At 37.1% G+C, this 21,908-nt stretch overlaps 2 protein-coding genes across 6 annotated transcripts in view; one reads left to right on the forward strand and one right to left on the reverse strand.

Annotated features, from left to right (window-relative positions):
- The window catches only part of LOC123681078 (protein phosphatase Slingshot), a 183,345-nt gene that overhangs the window by 82,555 nt on the left and 78,882 nt on the right, over positions 1-21,908 (forward strand). Inside the window, exon 1 of one of the 5 annotated variants that reach the window (XM_045619286.1) lies at positions 5,771-5,835. The exons of the other annotated variants lie outside the window; for them this stretch is intronic. Coding sequence (XP_045475242.1) covers positions 5,783-5,835 — 53 coding nt within the window. The 5' untranslated portion in view covers positions 5,771-5,782. Of the gene's footprint in view, positions 1-5,770; positions 5,836-21,908 lie in introns of those variants that run through there. 5 annotated transcript variants of the gene reach the window in all.
- LOC123681079 (dnaJ homolog subfamily A member 2-like) lies at positions 9,067-10,383 on the reverse strand. The gene has a single exon (XM_045619289.1). The coding sequence runs from the start codon at positions 10,356-10,358 to the stop codon at positions 9,126-9,128; it is 1,233 nt and encodes a 410-aa protein (XP_045475245.1). The 5' UTR covers positions 10,359-10,383; the 3' UTR covers positions 9,067-9,125.

Consider the following 21,908-nt stretch of genomic DNA (forward strand, 5'->3'; position numbering starts at 1 on the left):
AATTCCCTCACGAAATAATTGCGCGAGAGAATTGCGCCTAGTGTGAGCGAAGCTCAAGGTTTTTTTGTCGGCTTTTGTGAAAAATGTCTATAGGTAGCCTACAACAGAATATTTGGTAGGCAGGATAAAAATGCAGCATCCGTATCTTTTTTGGGGATCACCAATTCTGGCACCGCTCACCGCTTTTGCGTAGACCTCATAGTTTTGAGGAAATTCGAACTCAAAATCTGGGAAAAAAATGTATTTTCATCCAAAAATCGTTATATCTCCTAAATTATTCGTCACAAACCCCTCAAATACGAACGTTTTTCAAACATCCAGTTCCGATCCAAAATATACTGAGGTTTCAAGGGCGTAGCTCACGTCCAGGAGAAGTTGCAGCCCCGGGAATATTATCAATTTTTTTCTAGAAAATTTCATATGTTTTCACCTATAATTTCTAAAATAATGTACTGATCGCCCAACGGTAAACATTTTCGTGATCTACATAGTAGAATCAATCAATAAAATGGTACAATAGTCTCATGAAGTAACTTTATTTTTTTTTTCAATTTTCTTAGGGTCAGAATAAAATCATTGAAAATGAAGTGACGCCATAAAACGCTTTCTAGCATCGTTGCTAGAGTGGATTTTTCCATCAACAATTGGTGGTCAAAATTGTTTGTTGTTGTGGAATTCATATTGTGGAATTCATAAGCAGCCTAGTTGTTGTAAAAAATGAAATTTTTCCTGTTGAAAAGCTTTTTTTTTTGCATATTATTTCGCTCGTTATAATATCGATAGAGCCTACAAAATGCGACCATATTATTTTCTACCGGATAATTATCTGTCCGCAGTCAATTCGAAGCCTCCCCCACGCGTTCGTTGAACCGACACTGGCAATACCACGTGTCACGTACACCCCCTTCGTGTCCAACATTCTTGAAGTGGCGCATTGAAAGTTGGCGCCATCGACGTTCACTTGACGCGCCAAATTTGTCCTCGGTACGACGACCGGTGCAGCGTCGATATTAGGGGGCAATGTCCTGCGTCGTGTTCTCCCACCCCCTTCCTAGTTACGTACTATTTCCACCCCTTACGAAACGTCCCAGGGGTGGTTTTTGGCGGTCGTAAATTCACGTTAACAACGGAGTTGGCATTGGAAATGATAGGGAATGTTGTTTACGATCTGGTAAAATTGAATTTCGGAGAATTTTGTCGGATTTTAGTGGATGTCGTTTTGGTTCATTAAACTGTCACTCAATAAGTCTCGGTTTTGGAGCATAGCTGGCGCCGCCAGAGCCATATCAATTTTTTTTTTCGTTAATAGTAAGCTTCGAAAGGTGCGTTTTGAAATTTCGGTACGTTTAATTAAGTCTGGGAGAAGATAATTGAGGTCAAGTGGGGTAACATTTGTTGTTTTTGAAAAATGGGTAGAAACGAGTTTAGTGTATTGATAAAATGCTGTTTTTCGATTGGAACAAACTTGATAAGCGTTATTCAGATTGAAGTCTATTTCGAACGAATAACAAATATGCCTACGGCTTTTGAAAAGTTAGGAGAGCGTTTGAGAGTCTACATGTATCATTCTTGAAGGTGATCAAGTTGACGATTGAAATCGTATTTAAAAAAGAAAGTGTTTTTTCTGGTTATGCCCGAGACTTTTTGAGTGAAATGTTATTTTCAACGATAAATATACTTTTGGAATCATTTAATACTAGGTTAAACGGGATTAATCAATGAAAAACATTTTATGGATTATTCATCCGAATTAAAAATTTCTGAAAAATTTTAATCGTGCATAAAATTCTGAATATATTTCAGTGCTGTCCGCCAAATATAAAACTTGTCAATGTATTGTTGATTTCAAATATTTGTCATTGTTCGAAGAAGATCTAATAATCAATATACTTTTTTTTTTTTTTTTTTCTTTCATTGAAGGCATCGACTGCTATGGTCATTAGCCTCTAACCTAACCATCACCGGACATGTACAACATCCATGACCTAGCCAGGATTCGAACCCGGTACCTACGGCACCACAGTCGACATCTCTGTCCACTGCACTACCGAGGCAGTCTAATATACCTTTGAATATAATTATTCTTTCGTGTGATTCTCAGAGTAATAAACATAAATAGAGGGAGCATATATCATTTTCAGTAGGCAAATTTTGTCCCCAAAATGAACTTTCAAACTTGACATGAAGCGCGCGGAAATGAAAACATATCAGTGATACGATATTTCACTCAATTCGCGAGTTTCTCCAAACAGAACGCACTTCTTATGTCCCATAGTGAATCAACGTTTCATATATACTCAAAATATATCGAAATAAATACTTAAATATATAAGAAATTCAGGAAACAAACTTCAAGTGCGCCAAACGACGTGAAACAACCGATGACACTAGTAGAGCAAAAGTTGCCAAACCTTGGATTTCAGCAGATAGATACAGAAAATAATAAATATTCTGCTTATTATAAATTCGACAATTAAGAAAAATATCGGATTCCAAATATTCAAATTTGCATATTTGATCGGGAATCACTCAAATGAATATATTTCATTCAATATAATATACATTCATAACGATATAGTAAAATTGTGGATTTGAAAATATATCACAATCCGACAACGTAATCTAACCAAGTTGGGGGACATGTAAAAATTGCGTATATTTCCTCTATCTATGATTATTACTCTATGCAAGAAACCAAAAAGTGTATTACTGCACCAATGTTTCATTTAAAAAAAAAAATTTCTGGAGGAAAGAAGCGGGCACTGTTCCAGAAAAAATTTCACCCTGCAGGTTTGCTTTCAAAATTAGCATATTACATGGTAAAAACTTCAAATTGGAATGTCTGTCTATGCCAAATTTAAGTTGAATATCTTGTGAAAGGAAAGTGCTATAAAAAAGATTCGAAAAAAATAATCGAACTTCAACACCCTGTATCGCGGAAACAAATCGTTTGCGATCCGATGTTCCTAAGTTTTTTTTTCACTTAAAATAACCAGAGGAGATTGTCATTTTTGTTTGTTTCAATTTTTAGGAACACGCTTTATACATATTGAATAACAATTTTAAGTTTTGTATCAAATTTGTGTTATTTGCGTAGTCAAAACTTTAGAAGATCAAAAGATAAAGGTATAGATTAAAGGAAAAAATTAGGAAAGCACTGTCGTGGAGTCGGGAGTTTTTGAGCTCTCATCATTCATGCACCAATTCCACTCTTGGAGACCACAACGACAAGTTTGTCGCACTTATTTACTAACTAGAATGAACATGCTTGAATGAACGAGCGCTCAAAAACTCCTGACTTCACGTCAGTACTTTCTCAATTGTTTTTCCACAAAATTCGTGAAGAAGAGGTAGCAACCAGTGACGGCTCGTCAGGGTCGGCAGGGTCGGCCGGGCCGACCCAAAAATTATTGGGAAATAGAAAATAATTCTAGATATTCAATTCATTCAAACTCAATCGGAGTTATCGATTTCGATATCCAAATTCCCTCGGTAATGAATATTTCCACTCAGAACAGGAAAATATAGCTTATACCGGCCAATATTTTCTTTCGGACCCACCTAATATTCGATTTCCAAAGCATCCAGCGTTGTTATTCCCTTTCATAAATTGTAACAAACCACAATCGTAAATGGTTACTTTTCGTAACATCACCCCAAACAGGTTATTCCAGAATTGTACGTAACACCGTAACATTAGGTCTGAAATGTAACACAAATGTTACAATTATACAATTGCAACCCCTGGAATGTCACTGAAAGCATCTCATCACGTTAGGTCGGCCAAGAGCCGATGGCGGAACCAGCGCTACCGAGAGCGCTACGTAAAGGAAAAGATACTACGACATACGCCCAGAATACGACCACTCAATAGAACGGCACAACAACTCGATGTAAGGTCGCTTCCCAATACACAGGGTCGGCTGGCCGGTTATCGTATTGCAGAGCGTCAAGCAGCAACTTTTCACAGTTTATTTCAAATATTTGATAATTAAATGAATGGTTAATTTATGTATTTATTTATATTTTTATTAAATTATGAGACATTATGTCTTAATCAGAAAAGAACTCATTTATGCCGTTCGATAGTAGCTATTGATTTTCAGATCATGAAAATATAATTAATATATTCAAATGAATGGTTAATTATGGGATATAACGTCTCAATCAGAAAAGAACTTATTTATGCCGTTCGATAGTAGTTAGGTATTGATTTTCTGATCATGAAAATATAATTAATATATTCCTAACTTCGAAAACATCCTGATTTCAAAAGTTCTGTAATTTCGAGGGAGAAAATTCGCGAGGAAATAAATAATTCTGCGTGCTTTTCTTGGGAAATAGACGAAACAACGGATGTTAAATGTTTTTGTCAGATGTCAGTAATTTTCCGCTTCGTTCGAGAAGGTAAAATATCCGAACGATTTTGGGGTTTTTTCGATGTTAGTAAAGGTCGAACCGCGAATGATATTTTCAATACCTTGTTGGACAATTTTAAAGATTTCAATTTAGCGACTAAATTAGTAGGTCAAACATATGACGGGGCAGCTGTGATGGCGGGGGAAATTAATGGGTTACAAGCGCGAATAAAAACAATTGCTCCTCAAGTACTATTCACGCACTGTTATGCACATAAATTGAATTTAGTGTTACAAGATTCGACCAAGAAAATCAATGAGTATAGCGTGTTTTTTTCGAATCTTTCAGGATTTTCGTCGTTTTTCACTGAATCAAGTGAACGCACTAATATTCTAGACGAAATTTGCAAAAAAAGATTACCCTCTAGCTCGGAAACTCATTGGAATTTCAAATCTCGCGCTGTAAAAACAATATTCGATAAGAGATAAGAATTAATTGAAGTTTTTGATCATATCAGCGACAATTTAGATGAATGGGATGATATTACAATACGTGAAGCTACCGGTCTGAGGAAAATGTTGAATGATTTCGAATTTTTGTTCATTCTCCACTCTTTCAATTTGATTTTACATACACAGATCCCGTTTTTTCTATAATCCAGCATAAGTTATCAGATATAACTTATTGCAACGCCAGAATCACTTCTTTATTATCGACTCTGAAAAAATTTCGCACAGAAGATGAGTATTTCATTCGCTTATATTCAGAAGTAGAAAAACTCCCAGAAGTAATGCCACCGAGTGCTAGACGTCGAAAACGTAAAATAGATTCCGAAATTCAGCTCACGGATAATTCCTCAATGAAACGGCTTTTTTGTGAAATTCTGGATTTAATTATAACATTTCATCACTTCATTTTTTGGAACTAATGAATTTTAATAAATTTGATATATACGTTCGTAATTTTCCGGAGTGTGGCCGACCCACATCTCGAGGGCACGAGCCGTCACTGGTAGCAACTTAGGTTTCCAGCCTCATTAAGCACAAATTCGAAACGGATCATATTCATCTCTTATTTTTAACGGAAGATGAGAACCACGTGACGTAATCGAAATCAGCTGTTCTCAAAAGGGACCAGCTGATCCAAGGGGTGACGTTACGTCTGTTCCGCATCATTCCCCATCGTAAATCCAGTCAATGGCGAACTATATACAATACGGTCTCTCTACCTGCACGCCGAAGATTACGTTTTCGAAAACCCCGTCGGTGCGCCTGTCGAAGTCACCTGGTGACCGGCAATAGTCAGTGGTCGTCGTGTTGAGTGAGTGCCTGTCGGCGATGCCGTCGAAGTTTGTGCAGAGTTTCGTGATTTACGCGCATTTTAACCCTTTTATGTCGATATTCGATCGAACCTAAAGTAGTGGATGATGGTGTGCCATAGTTTAGAGGAGTATTTTTGGAAATGCCCGAATAGAAGGTAGGGTGCACTTTATTTTGTTGTCTACCGGTTTTTATTTGAAGGAATTGTTGTAATCGCGAATTATTCTAGCTGAAAATGGTTCTACAATTGTTTCGTAAATTCAATCTCTTGGGATTAAAAGTGGTTTTGAATTCAGCCTATTGCTTTGCAAACAAATGCCTTGATTTTGCTGGCTTACAGTTTCCTCTGCAGCTTTGTCAATATCCATTTCTGATACTAAAGGGCACTTGGTTGGATGGTTAATAAGTTTTCAAATAATTAGAGTTCAGGAATAGTGTATTCTAAAACAAGTTGCAGAATGGGCTCCTATTCCAACACGAATGCGAAATGAGTGTTGGAATTGCCTTCTGCAACGAGTATTAGACGATATTTTCTCTATTTCATTCAAGTTTTTTGAAATATTGTCGTAATTCAATGATATATTCAGATTATATATCCTAGTGACTTTTGTATTGTATCTTGGCAGTTGGTTTGATTGTTACGAAAATTGATTAAGGAATTTGAATTCGAATCGTACGTTTCGAATTTCAAAATAATTTATAATTACGCATTAAATTCGTGAATTATGTCTGACGAAATCGATTCAACACCACCAGAATTAAGAGAAATTGCGAATAATGTTGCAAAGCATTTCACTATATCCAACTTATGTTTTATTGACAATTGACCTGTGTTGAGATTTGATAGTATCGGAAGTCAATATAGACAACCACAAAACGAAAAATATAACTGAAAATAATTCTGTAATGAATTCATTACAGCACTGTTTTAAGTACTGTAATGAGCTCGGTACGATAATGAAATAGAGGAAAACAATTTTGCAACCAATTCGACTTGTTTTCTTATTTCTGACATCCATATACTAGAACATACAATACCCCTACAAGGTGTCTATAAACTGACACGCTTTTGACAAATTAATTGTTTGTTATTGAAGGCTTTATTTTCAACTTGTAATAGATACAAATGTTACGATCTTTTAAATATTCATTGGATTCTTAATGTCCAAGTAGGAAGTTGAAATATTCCAATAATTATTAATTTGTGTTTTTATTAGAATATTTTAAATTTTTGCATAAAGTATCGTATAAACCGCGTGAATGAAGTGTTTTTCAATCCCTAACTGATTCAAAGTATCGCTTTAGTCCCTAGTTTTTTAGTACACTATTATTATGGAGTTCATTTGTGTGTATTCAGTGATATCGATAAAGCCGAGGTCAATGAAATAACGTATCGATCGAAGACGTTTCATTGTTTACCTAATAGTATTGTACAGGGTGACTGGTGATGTGAGGAACGATATTCAGGGCAAATTGAAATCAACATAATTCAATGTCAGGAATTATCGTATAGAATTCACGCTAGTTTGATAAGAATGTACCTATTTTTGGCTTAATTTCTCAGAATCCATGGATTCATGGAAGCAACATAAAGCAACTTATCAAAAGTGACAACTAACTGTCAGTGACAAAGTTTAGCTTTGGTATTAATTCAATGATTAACCTTCGTCGAAAAAATTATTCAACCACCTTATAAATTTTCATAGTTCAGTGTGATTTTCATCAGTTTTGAAATGAATTTTAACGATTTCAATGCATTGTTGAAACGTGAGCAACAACTTCTACTTGTTACTAAAAACATAGAAATTCATTTATAATAAAACTCATTTTTCGAACTTCTGGCCTATTTATCTGAATTATGCGTGAAATTTTAATAAGAGAACACATTTCTTCATGCATATCGTATTAATTGAAATACAAACTTGTTCACGACGGCATATTAATGGCACCACAACTAATTTTAATGTTATTGACAAATGACATCGTTCATTAGAAATTTCAAATTGATAGATTAGCCGTAGATAAAGTAGGTAGAGTTTACTTTGCGCAATAATACATGTAATAACTTCTGTAGAGTACGTCTATTTCTCGGGAATAATACTAGTATCATTCTTCACTTGTGGTATGACTGTCATTTACTGATCGTGCTGACATATTCATCTTCCAATTTCGAAATTCCGGATAGGTTCTCATTGTTGGCTCATTCTAGAGAACTGGGCGCCAGGAAGTCTGTAATATTCGAAGAATTCTTGGCCAAAATCAATTGTGCTCATTCGACATGCTGTTAACTTTCGAAAGATGGTACCTAAACCTAAGTCTCGAAATTCTCAGAATATGTTCAGTTTGTAATTGCATCGGTCTGTTGTTAGGCAAAAACCTCCAAATGGTTGCGAGATAGAAATAGTAGAACTATAAAGTTTCTTTTCAATATTTCAAAAAAACACTGATATGAACGTATTTTTCGTATTTCTTCTGAATTTGGGTAATTAGAATGAATTAAACGAATGAGCTTCTTCATTTTGTTGTTGAATATTTCAAATCATTCACTAAGCCGATATAAATGAAATGATGCATCTGATGAAGGCTTTTATTAACATTGAGAGTAGTGCATTTATGTCATTCAATTTTTTTTTTAGGTATTCATATATTCGAATCTACGGTTATTGAATTCAGCGTTTTACTTTAGGGCGACCTTGGTCTAGGAGACAAGACATCATTATCTTGCTCAAATGTCCGAAATTCTTTGTCAAAATTGACGTTTCTCGTCAGGCCGGTTGTTAACACGATAGCTTTTGAAAGATAAGAAAAAGACTTGAAATTTTAGTTGGGTTTAGTTTGTTAACACACCACCAGCCAGTTCATTAAGTTATTTCGCGAAATCGACGATATTTTTTTGATTATGTGCACGTTTTTTTGCCATTTATAACCGCAGTCATTCATTTAACTTACGTGAGATGCAAGTTGATTATTTTATTTGGGAGAAAGTTTTTAGTTCATAGGCTTCTTGTCCACAATTCGGATATGCAATGGTATGTATATAAAATGCAATAAACGAGTCATTTTTTCGCCCATGATTTTCTCTTTTTTTTATTACATGTCATATAAATTCTATTTTTCATCTGCAACAAGGTCATTCTAAGGCACAGTCAGTATTTGGACCAAGTGGCTCCTGAAAGCTTCCGACTGCTCGTCAGTCATTATTTTGATCTTAGGATTTAATGTCAGTAATTCTAATATTTAATTTCGAACTTGAACGTTTTATGTTTGACCATTAAATTCCATAACAGTGTTTTTGTTCACGTCCTATTACAGCTGTCATCTGAGGAAATTCGCCCATCGGATAGAATAGAAAGTTTTGAATCGATTATTCAATCAATTTTTGAGTTATTTGAATCATTTGATCCTTATTTAGAAAGTAGCAGGACAACTCTGTATAATCTAAGCCATCTATTGTTGTGCACATTGTATACCTGGACCATGTGCCTCTTCATCATCACTAGCGTAAGATTCCCCACGATGATTACTATTATTCCTGCGCTCGTTGGGATCATAATCATTTAGATCTACTTCTTCCACATTATCCCCGATTGGCATGTTGTAGGCAGGCCTAGGTGGCAGGTATTTCTCTAGAAGAGCATAGCCCTGCTCATCAGCAAAGTGGTTCTCGGGGAATGTAATTTTGAACATTATGTTTAGGTTTCCCTTTTGGAATGGATTCTTGTATTGAGGCATACCCTCATTTTCCACGGTTTTAATATCTCCAGGTTTTAATACTGAACCAACAGGGTGTGTGACAACTAGATCACGGCCATCTAAATGTTTAACAACAAAGCTGAAACCGCATAAAGCTTCTGTTAGAGTGACAGTATGTTCCATTCTTAGATTATCACCATCCCTGACAAATTTTTCATGAGGTTTCTGTTGGAGAACAATAACAACATCACCTGCTTCAACATCTGGCATCTGGTCACCTTCTCCTCGGAAGAAAATCTTTTGATTTTCTTTCATACCTTTATCAATGTGGACTTCAAGAATTTTTGTCTCGCTGTTCACTTTCTTTCCTTTACAGGAACTGCAACGATCACTGTCTTTAATGTATTCACCTGATCCATGGCAATCAGGACATGTTGATTGAGACTGTTGCGCAAAGCCTGGGCCAATATGACGGAGAGTGGTCTTTATTCCACAACCTCTGCAGGTATTACATTTCACAACATTTCCGTTTTTGCTACCTTTGCCATTACATTTTTTGCAAATAACATTTTTACTCAATTGCAGTTTACTGGTTTTTCCATTATATAAATCTTCAAGAGAAACTTTCAAAGTATGAACCGTATCTTCAGTTCTTTGTCTTCGTTGTCTCATTCCTCCCATAGGACCTCCAAAAGGGCTGAATCCTCCAAAGAGGCCTCCACCAAAAATGTGAGACAAGAAATCCTCTCCACCAAAATCTTGTGCTCCTTCCTGCATTCCTTGGAGGCCATACCTATCGTATGTTGCTCTTTTTTTAGGATCAGAAAGAACTTCATAAGCAAAGGAAATTTCTTTGAATCTATCACCAGCATCAGGATTTTTATCAGGGTGGAATTCCTTTGCTAGTTTTCTATATTGCTTTTTGATTTCATTTTCTCCTGCATTTCTGTTTACACCTAATATATCATAAAGCTTGTTGTCTGCCATCTTTCTAAACAAGGAAACTGAATTGATATTCGGGTGAATATGTTGATTTATTGTAATAATTCACAGTTGGAACACATTTGGAAAATCCTGGTTCGGTAAAGCTATAAGAAAACAAGCGTTCAAAAGAGAAGTTATTTGAAACCTGCTTGTTGCTTTGGCAAAAACAAATCTAATCTTGTAGTTGACCGGTTTCGACTTGCAATTCAAACTTCAAACTGTACCTGAAGATGCTGTGTTTGTTGTGTTCCGAATTTTATTTGTGATGGTACCAAAACCGTTATATCTACCTGAGTTCAAGGGTATCTTTGTATTGGCGAAATCATTTGAAAGAAACCTTTTCTGCAGCATCTGTCAGGGTTGACGAAATAAAATGACGGTTCAATTGGAAATTTGTTTGAAAATAAGTATGTCCTAAAGGTTATATTTGAAGATTATTCTAAATCATTTTTATCAGTTTTTATGGTTTTTTTCTTACTCTTCATTGCCACTTAAAAAAATGATATCAAAAAAGGGTATGAAGGGTGTTTTTTTTTTTTGGGCTATAGAACTTTAAATTGCAATAAAACAACGATGGATTATTCGATTGACATGAATTTTATTTATCCGCTAGACAATCTTGTGGCATTACATTTTAAATGTGATTTCTGGCATATGATGTAGTCCAATCTGGACGTCCAATTTTCGATGACTTTTTCCAACATTTGTGGCCGTATATCGGCAATAACACGGCGAATGTTGTCTTCCAAATGGTCAAGGGTTTGTGGCTTATCCGCATAGACCATGACTTTACATAACCCCACAGAAAGTAGTCTAGCGGTGTTAAATCACAAGATCTTGGAGGCCAATTCACAGGTCCAAAACGTGAAATTAGACGGTCACCAAACTTGTCTTTCAATAAATCGATTGTGGCACGAGCTGTGTAACATGTTGCGCCGTCTTGTTGGAACCACAGCTCCTGGACATCATGGTTGTTCAATTCAGGAATGAAAAAGTTAGTAATCATTGCTCTATACCGATCACCATTGACTGTAACGTTCTGGCCATCATCGTTTTTGAAGAAATACGGACCAATGATTCCACCAGCCCATAAAGCGCACCAGTTTTTCCGGATGTAACGGTGTTTCAACATACACTTGAGGATAAGCTTCACTCCAAATGCGGCAGTTTTGTTTGTTGACGTTGCCATTCAACCCCAAGTGCGCTTCATCGCTAAACAAAATGAAATGGACGTAGTGCGCGATACGTATTCCGCACAGAACCATTATTTTCGAAATAAAATTGCACTATTTGCAAGCGTTGTTCAGGCGTGAGTCTATTCATGATGAATTGTCAAGCCAAACTGAGAATAAATCACTTGACAGCTGTTAAATCGGTCGCCATCTTGAACAGTAATGCCAACTTAAAGTTATATACCTCGATAAAAACACCCCTTAGTTGGTTGAAATGTCTAGCTACTTGGCTCGATGAATTCCTAGGAACACCCTGTATGTCTCTGGGATGATTAGTGCGCTCACGTCGAATAGATAAAAGCCCGGTTTCAATCATTTCCAAGTATCTACCGGTTGTCACGGTCCGTCGAAATCCACTTCCCGAAACAAATTACCGTTTCCAGTTTTTCATTTCGGAATTTCATAAATGGTCAATTGGTCGAACGCGCGTATTATGTGGAAACGTTCAACCTCCGATTGCGCCCAATCGTTGTACCATGTCGGCTACCGAAATCGACTCCGAAGAGATTACGTAACGAGTATACGCTCGTGGCCGAATCGATCGCGTCGTGTGTGCGCGCTTTATTATACATGAACATACAAATCGGCACGAGAGCTCATTAATCTGGAGTTTGATGTTGATCGTCGAAACGATTTTTGAGCGTATGTCATTTCGACACGCTGACATTTCTGTCCCACACTATACGATAACTATCGATCGAATAAAGCAAGAAACTTTCAAGGATAATCAACCCTTAAAATTTCAATACTTATGTTTCTCGTTTCATTGCGGCCGTTTGTATTTTAATGCTCGACTCAAACGCTTTAATTGCATTCGATAACGATCGCCTGTTATTGTTTCAGTCGGTTTCAACAACTCATAATATACTACGCCGAGCTGGTCCCACCAAATACTGAGCATGACCTTGGAACCGTGAATATTCGGTTTGGCCGTCGACCTGGAAGCATGGTCGGAATATCCCCATGATTTTCTGGGCTTGGAATTATCGTTATGAACCCATTTTTCATTTCCAGTTACAATGCGTTGCAGAAATCCCTTCCGTCTTTACATTGCAAGCATCTGTTCACAAGCAAACAAACGCCGTTCAACATATCTCGGCTTGAACTCGTATAGCTTGCAATTTTCTTATTCCTGAATCATTCCCATGACTTTCAGGCGTTTTGAAATTGCTTGTTGCGTCATTCCCAATGATACTGCCAATTCTTGTTGCATTTGACACGAGTCTTGATCAAGTAATGCCTCCAATTCAGCATCTTCAGAAACCATCTCTCTTCCACCGTCATGTTTGTCTTCGTTCTTGAAGCGTTGAAACCATTCTCGGCACGTTTTTTCACTAATAGCGGCCTCACCATAGGTATTTGAGAGCATTCGATGAGCCCCAACCGCAGATTTCTTCATATTGAAGCAGAAAATTAAAACCTCCCGCAAATGACGAGAATTTGGCTCGTAAGCTGTCATGTTTAGTCGAGAATAACTTTATGATGCAGACACAAATCGACTAATATTTCGATGACATTTATTTACAAATACCTAAGCTTATTTATTGTATGGCATCTCCGATCTATTTATTTAGACTACTACTCACTGTTACAGCTATATCTATTACAAAACGGCGGAGGCAGAGTTGTACACAATATTCAAGAAGAATATCGGAAAAATATTGAAAATTTTCAGCCTCGTGCAAAATATTGAACTGATCATATCAGAATCTTAGGATTGAAGAATATTGGAAAAGAAATACCCAATATCTTGTGGATATTTATAAAAATGATTTCAAACTATTTACGTAAAAAAAAACGATATTCCAGTGACACCAGACTGAACTTTTTTAGATGGGAAAACCTCGTTCAGATAGAATATAACAGTTTCAAGCTTGATGCAAATATTTCGTGTAGATCTCAACTCGAAAATGAACGTAAATATCGACATTGATTGTTCGTTTTTTATTTTTCTTTGAAAAATAGTCCAATCCATTTTTGTCCAACTGCTGCTACATCGGATATTTTATTGTTAGACATCGAATTGTTATCACGCTATTCTATAGGATCAATTAATTTATTATTGGTAATATTATATTACGGTGTTGTAGTCTCGAATGGCCCAATAGGCACATGGACAAGCTCCTATTCCTAGCGCTCGCGTTATGGGTTTAAGTCCCAAAAATGGAAAAACCGCACGGTCCATGTACGTCGCACGATATGCAGTTTCTTCGAAACGTTATTCGACGTAATCGTTGAGTCCGTAGATGTTCGATTCATTTCTACAAATGCGGGCTCTTCAGAGAAATCGCCTTTTGCAAAAGCCGACAGACTTTCGACAGATAATGACTGTATAGGAAATGCCTGAACGAATTCGTAGAAATTCATACTAGTAGTCTTTTCTATTTCGGGATATCTTCAGGGTGAGGAGTCCGAGGATTAGACGCATTAACACAATCCTTCACATAACTCCACCAAAAAAATCAAAAGGCGATAAATCACATGATCTTGGTGGTCAATTTACATCGCCGAAACGATAATTATGCGTCTTGGGAATTTTTCTTGTAATAAAGCCAAAACTGCTCGTTTTGTGAGTCTCCTTGCACCATCTTGCTGGAACCACAACTCTTTCACTTGCATATCATTAATTTCAGGCAGAAAAAAAATCGGTAATCATTTGGTTAAAGCGATGAGAATTGACGGTTTGAGTAACACCTTCTTCAATCACTTGAATCACTCCACAGACTAAAATGCATACCATACAATGACTTTTTGTGAAAGCGATTCAGTCTCAGCAGTTACATGAACATTTTCACTACCCCATATGCCACAATTTTGCCATCGAGAAAAAAATGTGTTTCGTTGTTAAAGAAAATGAGAATTGAAAAATCGTTTTTCAAACGTTGTTGTTAAGCTTCCAATCGGCAATTAGTTTCTGTGTCAATTTTATCTTAGAAGGATGGAGATGCTAATTCAGATGCAAAATACGCCATAGTGTACCGTAAGAGAGGCCCAAATGTTGTGCGCGCTATGGATAACCCAGTATTACTTGATGCCAACTTTAGCTTCCAATACAATATCCACTATTTCATTTGATCGTCACTGTACTCATTGATGAGCTTTAGAAAGTGTAAACCGTTCTAACTTTTCTTACCTTCGCTGACGACGTGTTTTCTGTGGTAAACTTTCAGCATAGATCCATATCTGATGTTCATATTTTTCATTTTGTTGTTTTCATTTCCTCGATTCGCGATTCCAAAATTCGACAAAGTGTAACATTACAATTGCCCATGAGACTCTAAAGACTAATTTCTAGGGGTGGTTTGGCTTATTTGGCAACAAAACTCCTACTCAGGTTTTTACAAATTTAATAAAATTAAAATATACAATGATCGATCCTTTTCACTCTAAACAAATAATGAAATAGAAACTTAACTTAAATCGGTTTTAAATGAGTTGCTCTGCTATTAGGATGGAACCTCTTCTGTAAATTATTTTCAGCCTTCTGAACACCAGATCTTATCAGGAAGCTATAGTACTCCAATCCCCATTCAACGAAGTTGATGTCATAATGCCAGGTATTACGCAGGTACTCTTTCAGATTCAGGAACAAAAGTGGTTTAACATACGTACTATTCCAAATTCTGTATCTCAAGGAAGTACTTCTTGATATTTTTCAAACCCAAGAGAGGTTTCTGTTGTTCCAATCCCACGGGAGTTGCGAGAATCCCGACACAATTCTCGCCGATAAAGGACCCCGCACGTTTAGTAGGGAAAATGGCTTTCCGTGAATTTGGCTGAATTTTTGATATGTTGTAGTTCTTGATGAACTGATCAGAAAAGTCCTCAGCTATAAAGCTCAAAAATGGACAGTTTTCGAGATATGGAGCTTTGAAAATGGATTTTTTGCAATTTTCGGGGTTTTTGCTCATCAATCAGGGAGCTCTCATTTCTGGTTTTTAAGGAATTTGGATGTTCGGCGGCCAGAACCCGACTGAGAAATGATCTTCCTTGGTTATATTAGGCACCGCCATCGATAATTTTTTATACACTGCTCCACATTGGCTATGAAATGAGATACAAAATCCAAGATCTTCCATACATCTTTCCATGCCACAAGATGACGCCAGAATAATTCACATGACCGAGAAACGACATATTGTGAGATTTTCTTAAGATTTTTTTAATAACTGAATCCTCATATATCTGATGTCCAATAATATCAAATATGTTAGCCGAAATGTTCATAACCAGGCATCGCGAGCTGTAATGGGGGAAAATGGGAAAATCATTATCATATATCCTCAGGGATAACAATTGTGATCACTATTGATGTCATTTACATATGATATGTGATTTGTTTCTAACAAATCTCGATAATCTGACAATGGGGTACCAAGACATTTTCCTCAGAATGTCTCGAAATTGATGATAGCATCTCACAGACAAACGAATCCGTGAAAATATCTGCAGTTTTGATACAATATAGTACTATCCTGGTAGAATATAGAAATCCAAGTGTTGGAAGCAAACTATGAATGGAACTTCCGATATTAACCCACGAATTCTTGAAAATATTTTTTTTTTCTATGAACTTTTTGAACTTCACAAATATAAATGAATACTATCTAATAATATGATCGTTGGCAAAATGAATGAGTAGATCAATCAAAAACAATATAATAATGAGAGTAACATTCATAATAATAATAACAATAATGATAATAAACAAAAAACTTTTAAAATTATATTAGCAATCGCAAGAAATCATTTAGAATATTATGAATCGAATCGGGGGCAAAATTGATGATTTGATAATATAAAACTATATCAACGAACGTAACACAATCACAAATCATCTCAAAAATAAGAATTAATTTTGCCCCCGATTCGATTCATAATATTCTAAATGATTTCTTGCGATTGCTAATATAGTTTCAAAAGTTTTTTTTTATTATCATTATTATTATTATTATTATGAATGTTACTCTCATTATTATATTGTTTTTGATTGATCTACTCGTTCATTTTGCCAACGATCATATTATTAAATAGTATTCATTCATTTCAAGAATTCGTGGGTTAATATCGGAAGTTCCATTCAGTTTGCTTCCAACACTTGGACTTCTATATTCTACCCGTATAGTACTACATTGTATCAAAACTGCAGACATTTTCACGAATTCGTTTGTCTGTGAGATGCTATCATCAATTTCGAGACATTCTGAGGAAAATGTCTTGGCACCCCATTGTCAGATTATCGAGATTTGTTAGAAACAAATCACATATCATATGTAAATGACATCAATAGTGATCACAATTGTTATCCCTGAGGATATATGATAATGATTTTCCCATTTTCCCCCATTACAGCTCGCGATGCCTGGTTATGAACATTTCGGCTAACATATTTGATATTATTGGACATCAGATATATGAGGATTCAGTTATTGAAAAAATCTTGAGAAAATCTCACAATATGTCGTTTCTCGGTCATGTGAATTATTCTGGCGTCATCTTGTGGCATGGAAAGATGTATGGAAGATCTTGGATTTTGTATCTCATTTCATAGCGAATGTGGAGCAGTGTATAAAAAATTATCGATGGCGGTGCCTAATATAACCAAGGAAGATCATTTCTCAGTCGGGTTCTGGCCGCTGAACATCCAAATTCCTTAAAAACCAGAAATGAGAGCTCCCTGATTGATGAGCAAAAACCCCGAAAATTGCAAAAAATCCATTTTCAAAGCTCCATATCTCGAAAACTGTCCATTTTTGAGCTTTATGGCTGAGGACTTTTCTGATCAGTTCATCAAGAACTACAACATATCAAAAATTCAGCCAAATTCACGGAAAGCCATTTTCCCTACTAAACGTGCGGGGTCCTTAGATTCCAAATGTCAGATTAAATTAATAATGACTGAAATCTAAATCTTAGGTACGTATCCTTGCTGAAGTCTCGACAGCTATTGAAAATCTCCCAGAAGATTCTCTCTAGATCCGCGCATCCGCGCTCCGACCGATGGTACACGATCAACTGACAAATTACCGCGCCTTCGAAAATTCCAGTAGCGTAACATGGACCGAAGCGTGCAAAATCGTTGCAAAAGGATTCGTGAATATTGGACCATTTTCGGATTGAAACTTTCAAATTGCCCTACTTCGGGCAAAAAAACAGTTTCCCAATTCTCAGAACCAGCGTGCGCAAACCGGATGAAACTGCAAACCGTGTATCTTGGTCGAGCCCTCCCACAGGACCTGTGCCAATGAACTCCCCTTAATTATTGACGATTATACAGTCTACTTAACTCAAAGACTTGCGTAGGCTTCAATTGCCGCCTATCCGAGTGATGCACCGACCCCAATTCATAGAGCTGTTTCGACACACACACAAAGATACACACACTATGGTGCTTAACTTTGCATGATCGAGCGCACAAAAGGACTGGCGTTGTTCTTCCAACGGCAATTACCCTCTTCACTTCCCCGTTTCGTCCTAATGGACTCGATTCTATATTCGCGCATATGGTCGTTAGACGGAATTGGGCCAATTGGTTGAACAGCGAGAACGCTCTGTTTTGAGTACTTAAGTAAACTCTGCCTGCCAGGGTTTACTTCGGGTTACTAGCGTCGAAGTGTCTCAGACGTTGGCGAAGGTCGTGGACGAAACTGGGCTGTTCTGAATGTGCTCGTATATGTCGCGCTGCGTACCGATACAAAAATCGTATCGGTTCCATAAGTGTCATTTATGTGTTGGGTATTTGTGTCGTGTGTCTGCTGTGAATACTGATTGACTGAAATTTTTGTTTCCACGTTCGATGGAATCAGATTTATTGTTGTCATTTCGGGCTCGACATGTGTTATTGCAGTGAGAGTACCCAGTGATAAAGGTTACTTGCGTTAGATAGACGTCGGTAATGGATTTTATGAAATCTAATTAATTCTTTCCACGTTTTATGTTTTGAAACTATTTTCAGTTTCGTGTATGAAAGGTGCAAGGTACATAGAGAAAGTTTTGGAGTTTAGGACTGATATGTGTCACACGCACTTTCAATTTTTGTTGTTGTTGATAATTCAGTAGTTTATCTGATTATTTCGGGAAAAAAGTTGCTGAATTTTCGAATTCCTATATATTCCAAATAACTATTTGTCAACTCTTCGAAGATTGGCAGATTATCCGTAGATATATACTGGGTGTTGGTGAATAAGTGCGACTAACTTCAGGTGATGATTCTGCATGAAAAAAATTACAGTTTGATAAACAGAGTTTTCTGATGACAATGTCAAATGGCAAAAATTTACATTGGACAAGTAAAAACTACGGCATTACTGAAAATTAAAAGCTTCAACAACGTATTGAAATCGTGAAAATTCACTGGCCAAAATTTTGCAATGACATTTCGCGCAACTAAAGCATTTTTGGGTTGTCGAGAAGCACATTCTCGTCCGGCAATAACGAAACTGGTGTAAAAATTAAAGCTTTTTGGACAAGTTGGTGATGTGGAGAAACGAAACCATGTGCGTCGCTTAAGAACAATTGAAAATATCGCTGGTGTAACTACACCAGCGCCGAGGAATCGACAAACCTGAAACGCAGTGTTGGCGAAAACCCAGGTTTGTCGATTCCTCGTCAATCTTGGGAATGAATTGCGTTACCGAGCTATGATTAATGATTGTTTATGGCCGAAATTCGAATATATTGATGTGAACTACGGTTATTTTCAACGAGACGGCGCTTTACGTCATAAAAGCAACGAAACAATCGCAATTTTGCAAGAACAGCTCTCTGGCTGTGTTATAAAGGGTGTTTTTTTAGAGCTATAGAACTTTAAATTGCAATAAAACAACGATGGATAATTCGATTGACATGAATTTTATTTATCCGCAAGATAATCTTGTGGCATTACATTTTAAATATGATTTCTGGCATATGACCGCCACGGCTGGCTCGGATGTAGTCTAATCTGGACGTCCAATTTTCGATGACTTTTTCCAACATTTGTGGCCGTATATCCGCAATAACACGGCGAATGTTGTCTTCCAAATGGTCAAGGGTTTGTGGCTTATCCGCATTGACCAATGACTTTATATAGCCTCACAGAAAGTAGTCTAGCGGTGTTGAATCACAAGATCTTGGAGGTCAATTCACAGGTCCAAAACGTGAAATTAGGCGGTCACCAAACTTGTCTTTCAATAAATCGATTGTGGCACGATCTGTGTGACATGTTGCGTCGTCTTGTTGGAACCACAGCTCCTGGACATCATGGTTGTTCAATTCAGGAATGAAAAAGTTAGTAATCATGGCTCTATACCGATCACCATTGACTGTAACGTTCTGGCCATCATCGTTTTTGAAGAAGTAGGGACCAATGATTCCACCAGCCCATAAAGTGCACCAAACTGTCAGTTTTCTGGATGTAACGGTGTTTCGACATACACTTGAGGATTAGCTTCACTCCAAATGCGGCAGTTTTGTTTGTTGAAGTAGCCATTCCACCAGAAGTGCGCTTCATCGCTAAACAAAATAAAATGGACGTAGTGCGCGATACGTACTCCGCACAGAACCATTATTTTCGAAATAAAATTGCACTATTTGCAAGCGTTGTTCAGGCGTGAGTCTATTCATGATGAATTGCCAAACCCAACTGAGAATAAATCACTTGACAGCTGTTGAATCGGTCGCCATCTTGAACAGTAATGCCAACTTAAAGTTGGCATTACATTACGAAAAAAAAACACCCGTTATATTGAAATAACAAGAATTGGCCACCGAGATTTTGTGATTTAACTCCTTCAGATTTTTTCTATGGGGCTACGTGAAAGACGAGATCTATGCAATGGCAGTCATTTGGCTGATATTATTTTCCATTTTTAAATACATACTTCCCTCTATACAACGAAATAAGCATCCATTGATTTCCATAATTGAAAAATCCTTTAGTATTCCAAATAGTGGCAAGCATCTTCGAAAATTAATGATTTAAATCCATAAAAATCAAAGGCGAACTTTTGACCTTTGGTTAGGTTGTACTCAAGAAATGTTTCATCTCGTAATGCTACGTTCACAACCGAGCACTCCCCGTACCGAATTAAATGTTACACAATTCAGAGGTGCATGTGGGGTCGACCGAAACGTTCCATGATTGCCAACAACGCGGACGTTAGGGTTCCTAATTGTCTAATTTCGGTGCGGTCGTAGCTATCTTGATTTGGATCGACATCGAAACGGCTCAATCGACTTTCACTTACGACGACTGTCGACCAACTATCGGTTTTTTAACGACTTGACAATCCGTGAAATAGATTTGACGAATGTATTTACAGAATCAAATTGGCGTGGTCCAATTATGTGGAATATTTGTGTTTTCTTGGTTAGATTCGCTTTCTTTTGCATGCTCGCTACGTTTCACTCCAACAGACATATCTGAAGAAAAAAAAGAGAGAAAAGTACTGACGTGCAGTATGCAGATTTTGAGCGTAAATCCAATCCACCTTTGGACCCCACGTATATACCTATATAAAGTAATGCGGTGTCCAAAGGTGTAATTGCCGCATGAATGAACGAACGCCTATAAACTCCCGACTTCTCGTCAGTGTTTGAGTCGAACCTTACCCTTTGGTACATAGATGGTTCTAAAACCACGACGGGGACTGGTGCTGGGGTATTCGAGGCTGGTACCAAATGCTCACTATCGTTAGGCCGCTGTCCAAGTGTCTTTCAGGCATAGTGACTTGTGATCGAACGATAAGTGGAAACAAACCTTTAGTAATACACAGCAATACATTCAGGCAGTCAGGCTGCAATCAAAGGATTTAGTTCACATATAATTGATGGTATTGGAGTGCCGGAGAAAACTCAACAAAACAGGCAACAAGACTAAGAAAGTCTGTTTAGTCTGGGTTCCCGGTCACTTGGGAATTAAAGGGAATGAAGAGGCCAAACACTCATTAGCACAACCTTCTTTCATTGGCCCAAAACTTTTCTGTTGTATAGGTACATGCACCTACTAGAAAAAGTTTCAGGAGAAGGAAAAACCTAAAGAGAAAAACTCTGGCGGAATTTTCCTGGGTTAAATCATTCCAAAAAGTTACTTGAAACTGTGATACTGCTAGATCTAAAAAGTATCTTAGCAAGAATATGTTACACCTTCTCACTGGACTCCTGACAGGGCATTGCCGCCTCAGGAAGCACCTCATGAGAATGAGCTTAACAGAAAACAACGAGTGCAGATTCTGAGGGGAGGACGAAGAAACTACGGATCACCTGGTGATGGATCGGCTCGACCTTTTTGTCGTTAAGATGATTGTAGCTACAAGAAACAGTTTCAGGAGAAGGAAAAAAC

This window comes from Harmonia axyridis, chromosome 5 (genome assembly GCF_914767665.1).
Source record: "Harmonia axyridis chromosome 5, icHarAxyr1.1, whole genome shotgun sequence".
NCBI classification, from domain to species: Eukaryota; Metazoa; Arthropoda; class Insecta; order Coleoptera; family Coccinellidae; genus Harmonia; species Harmonia axyridis.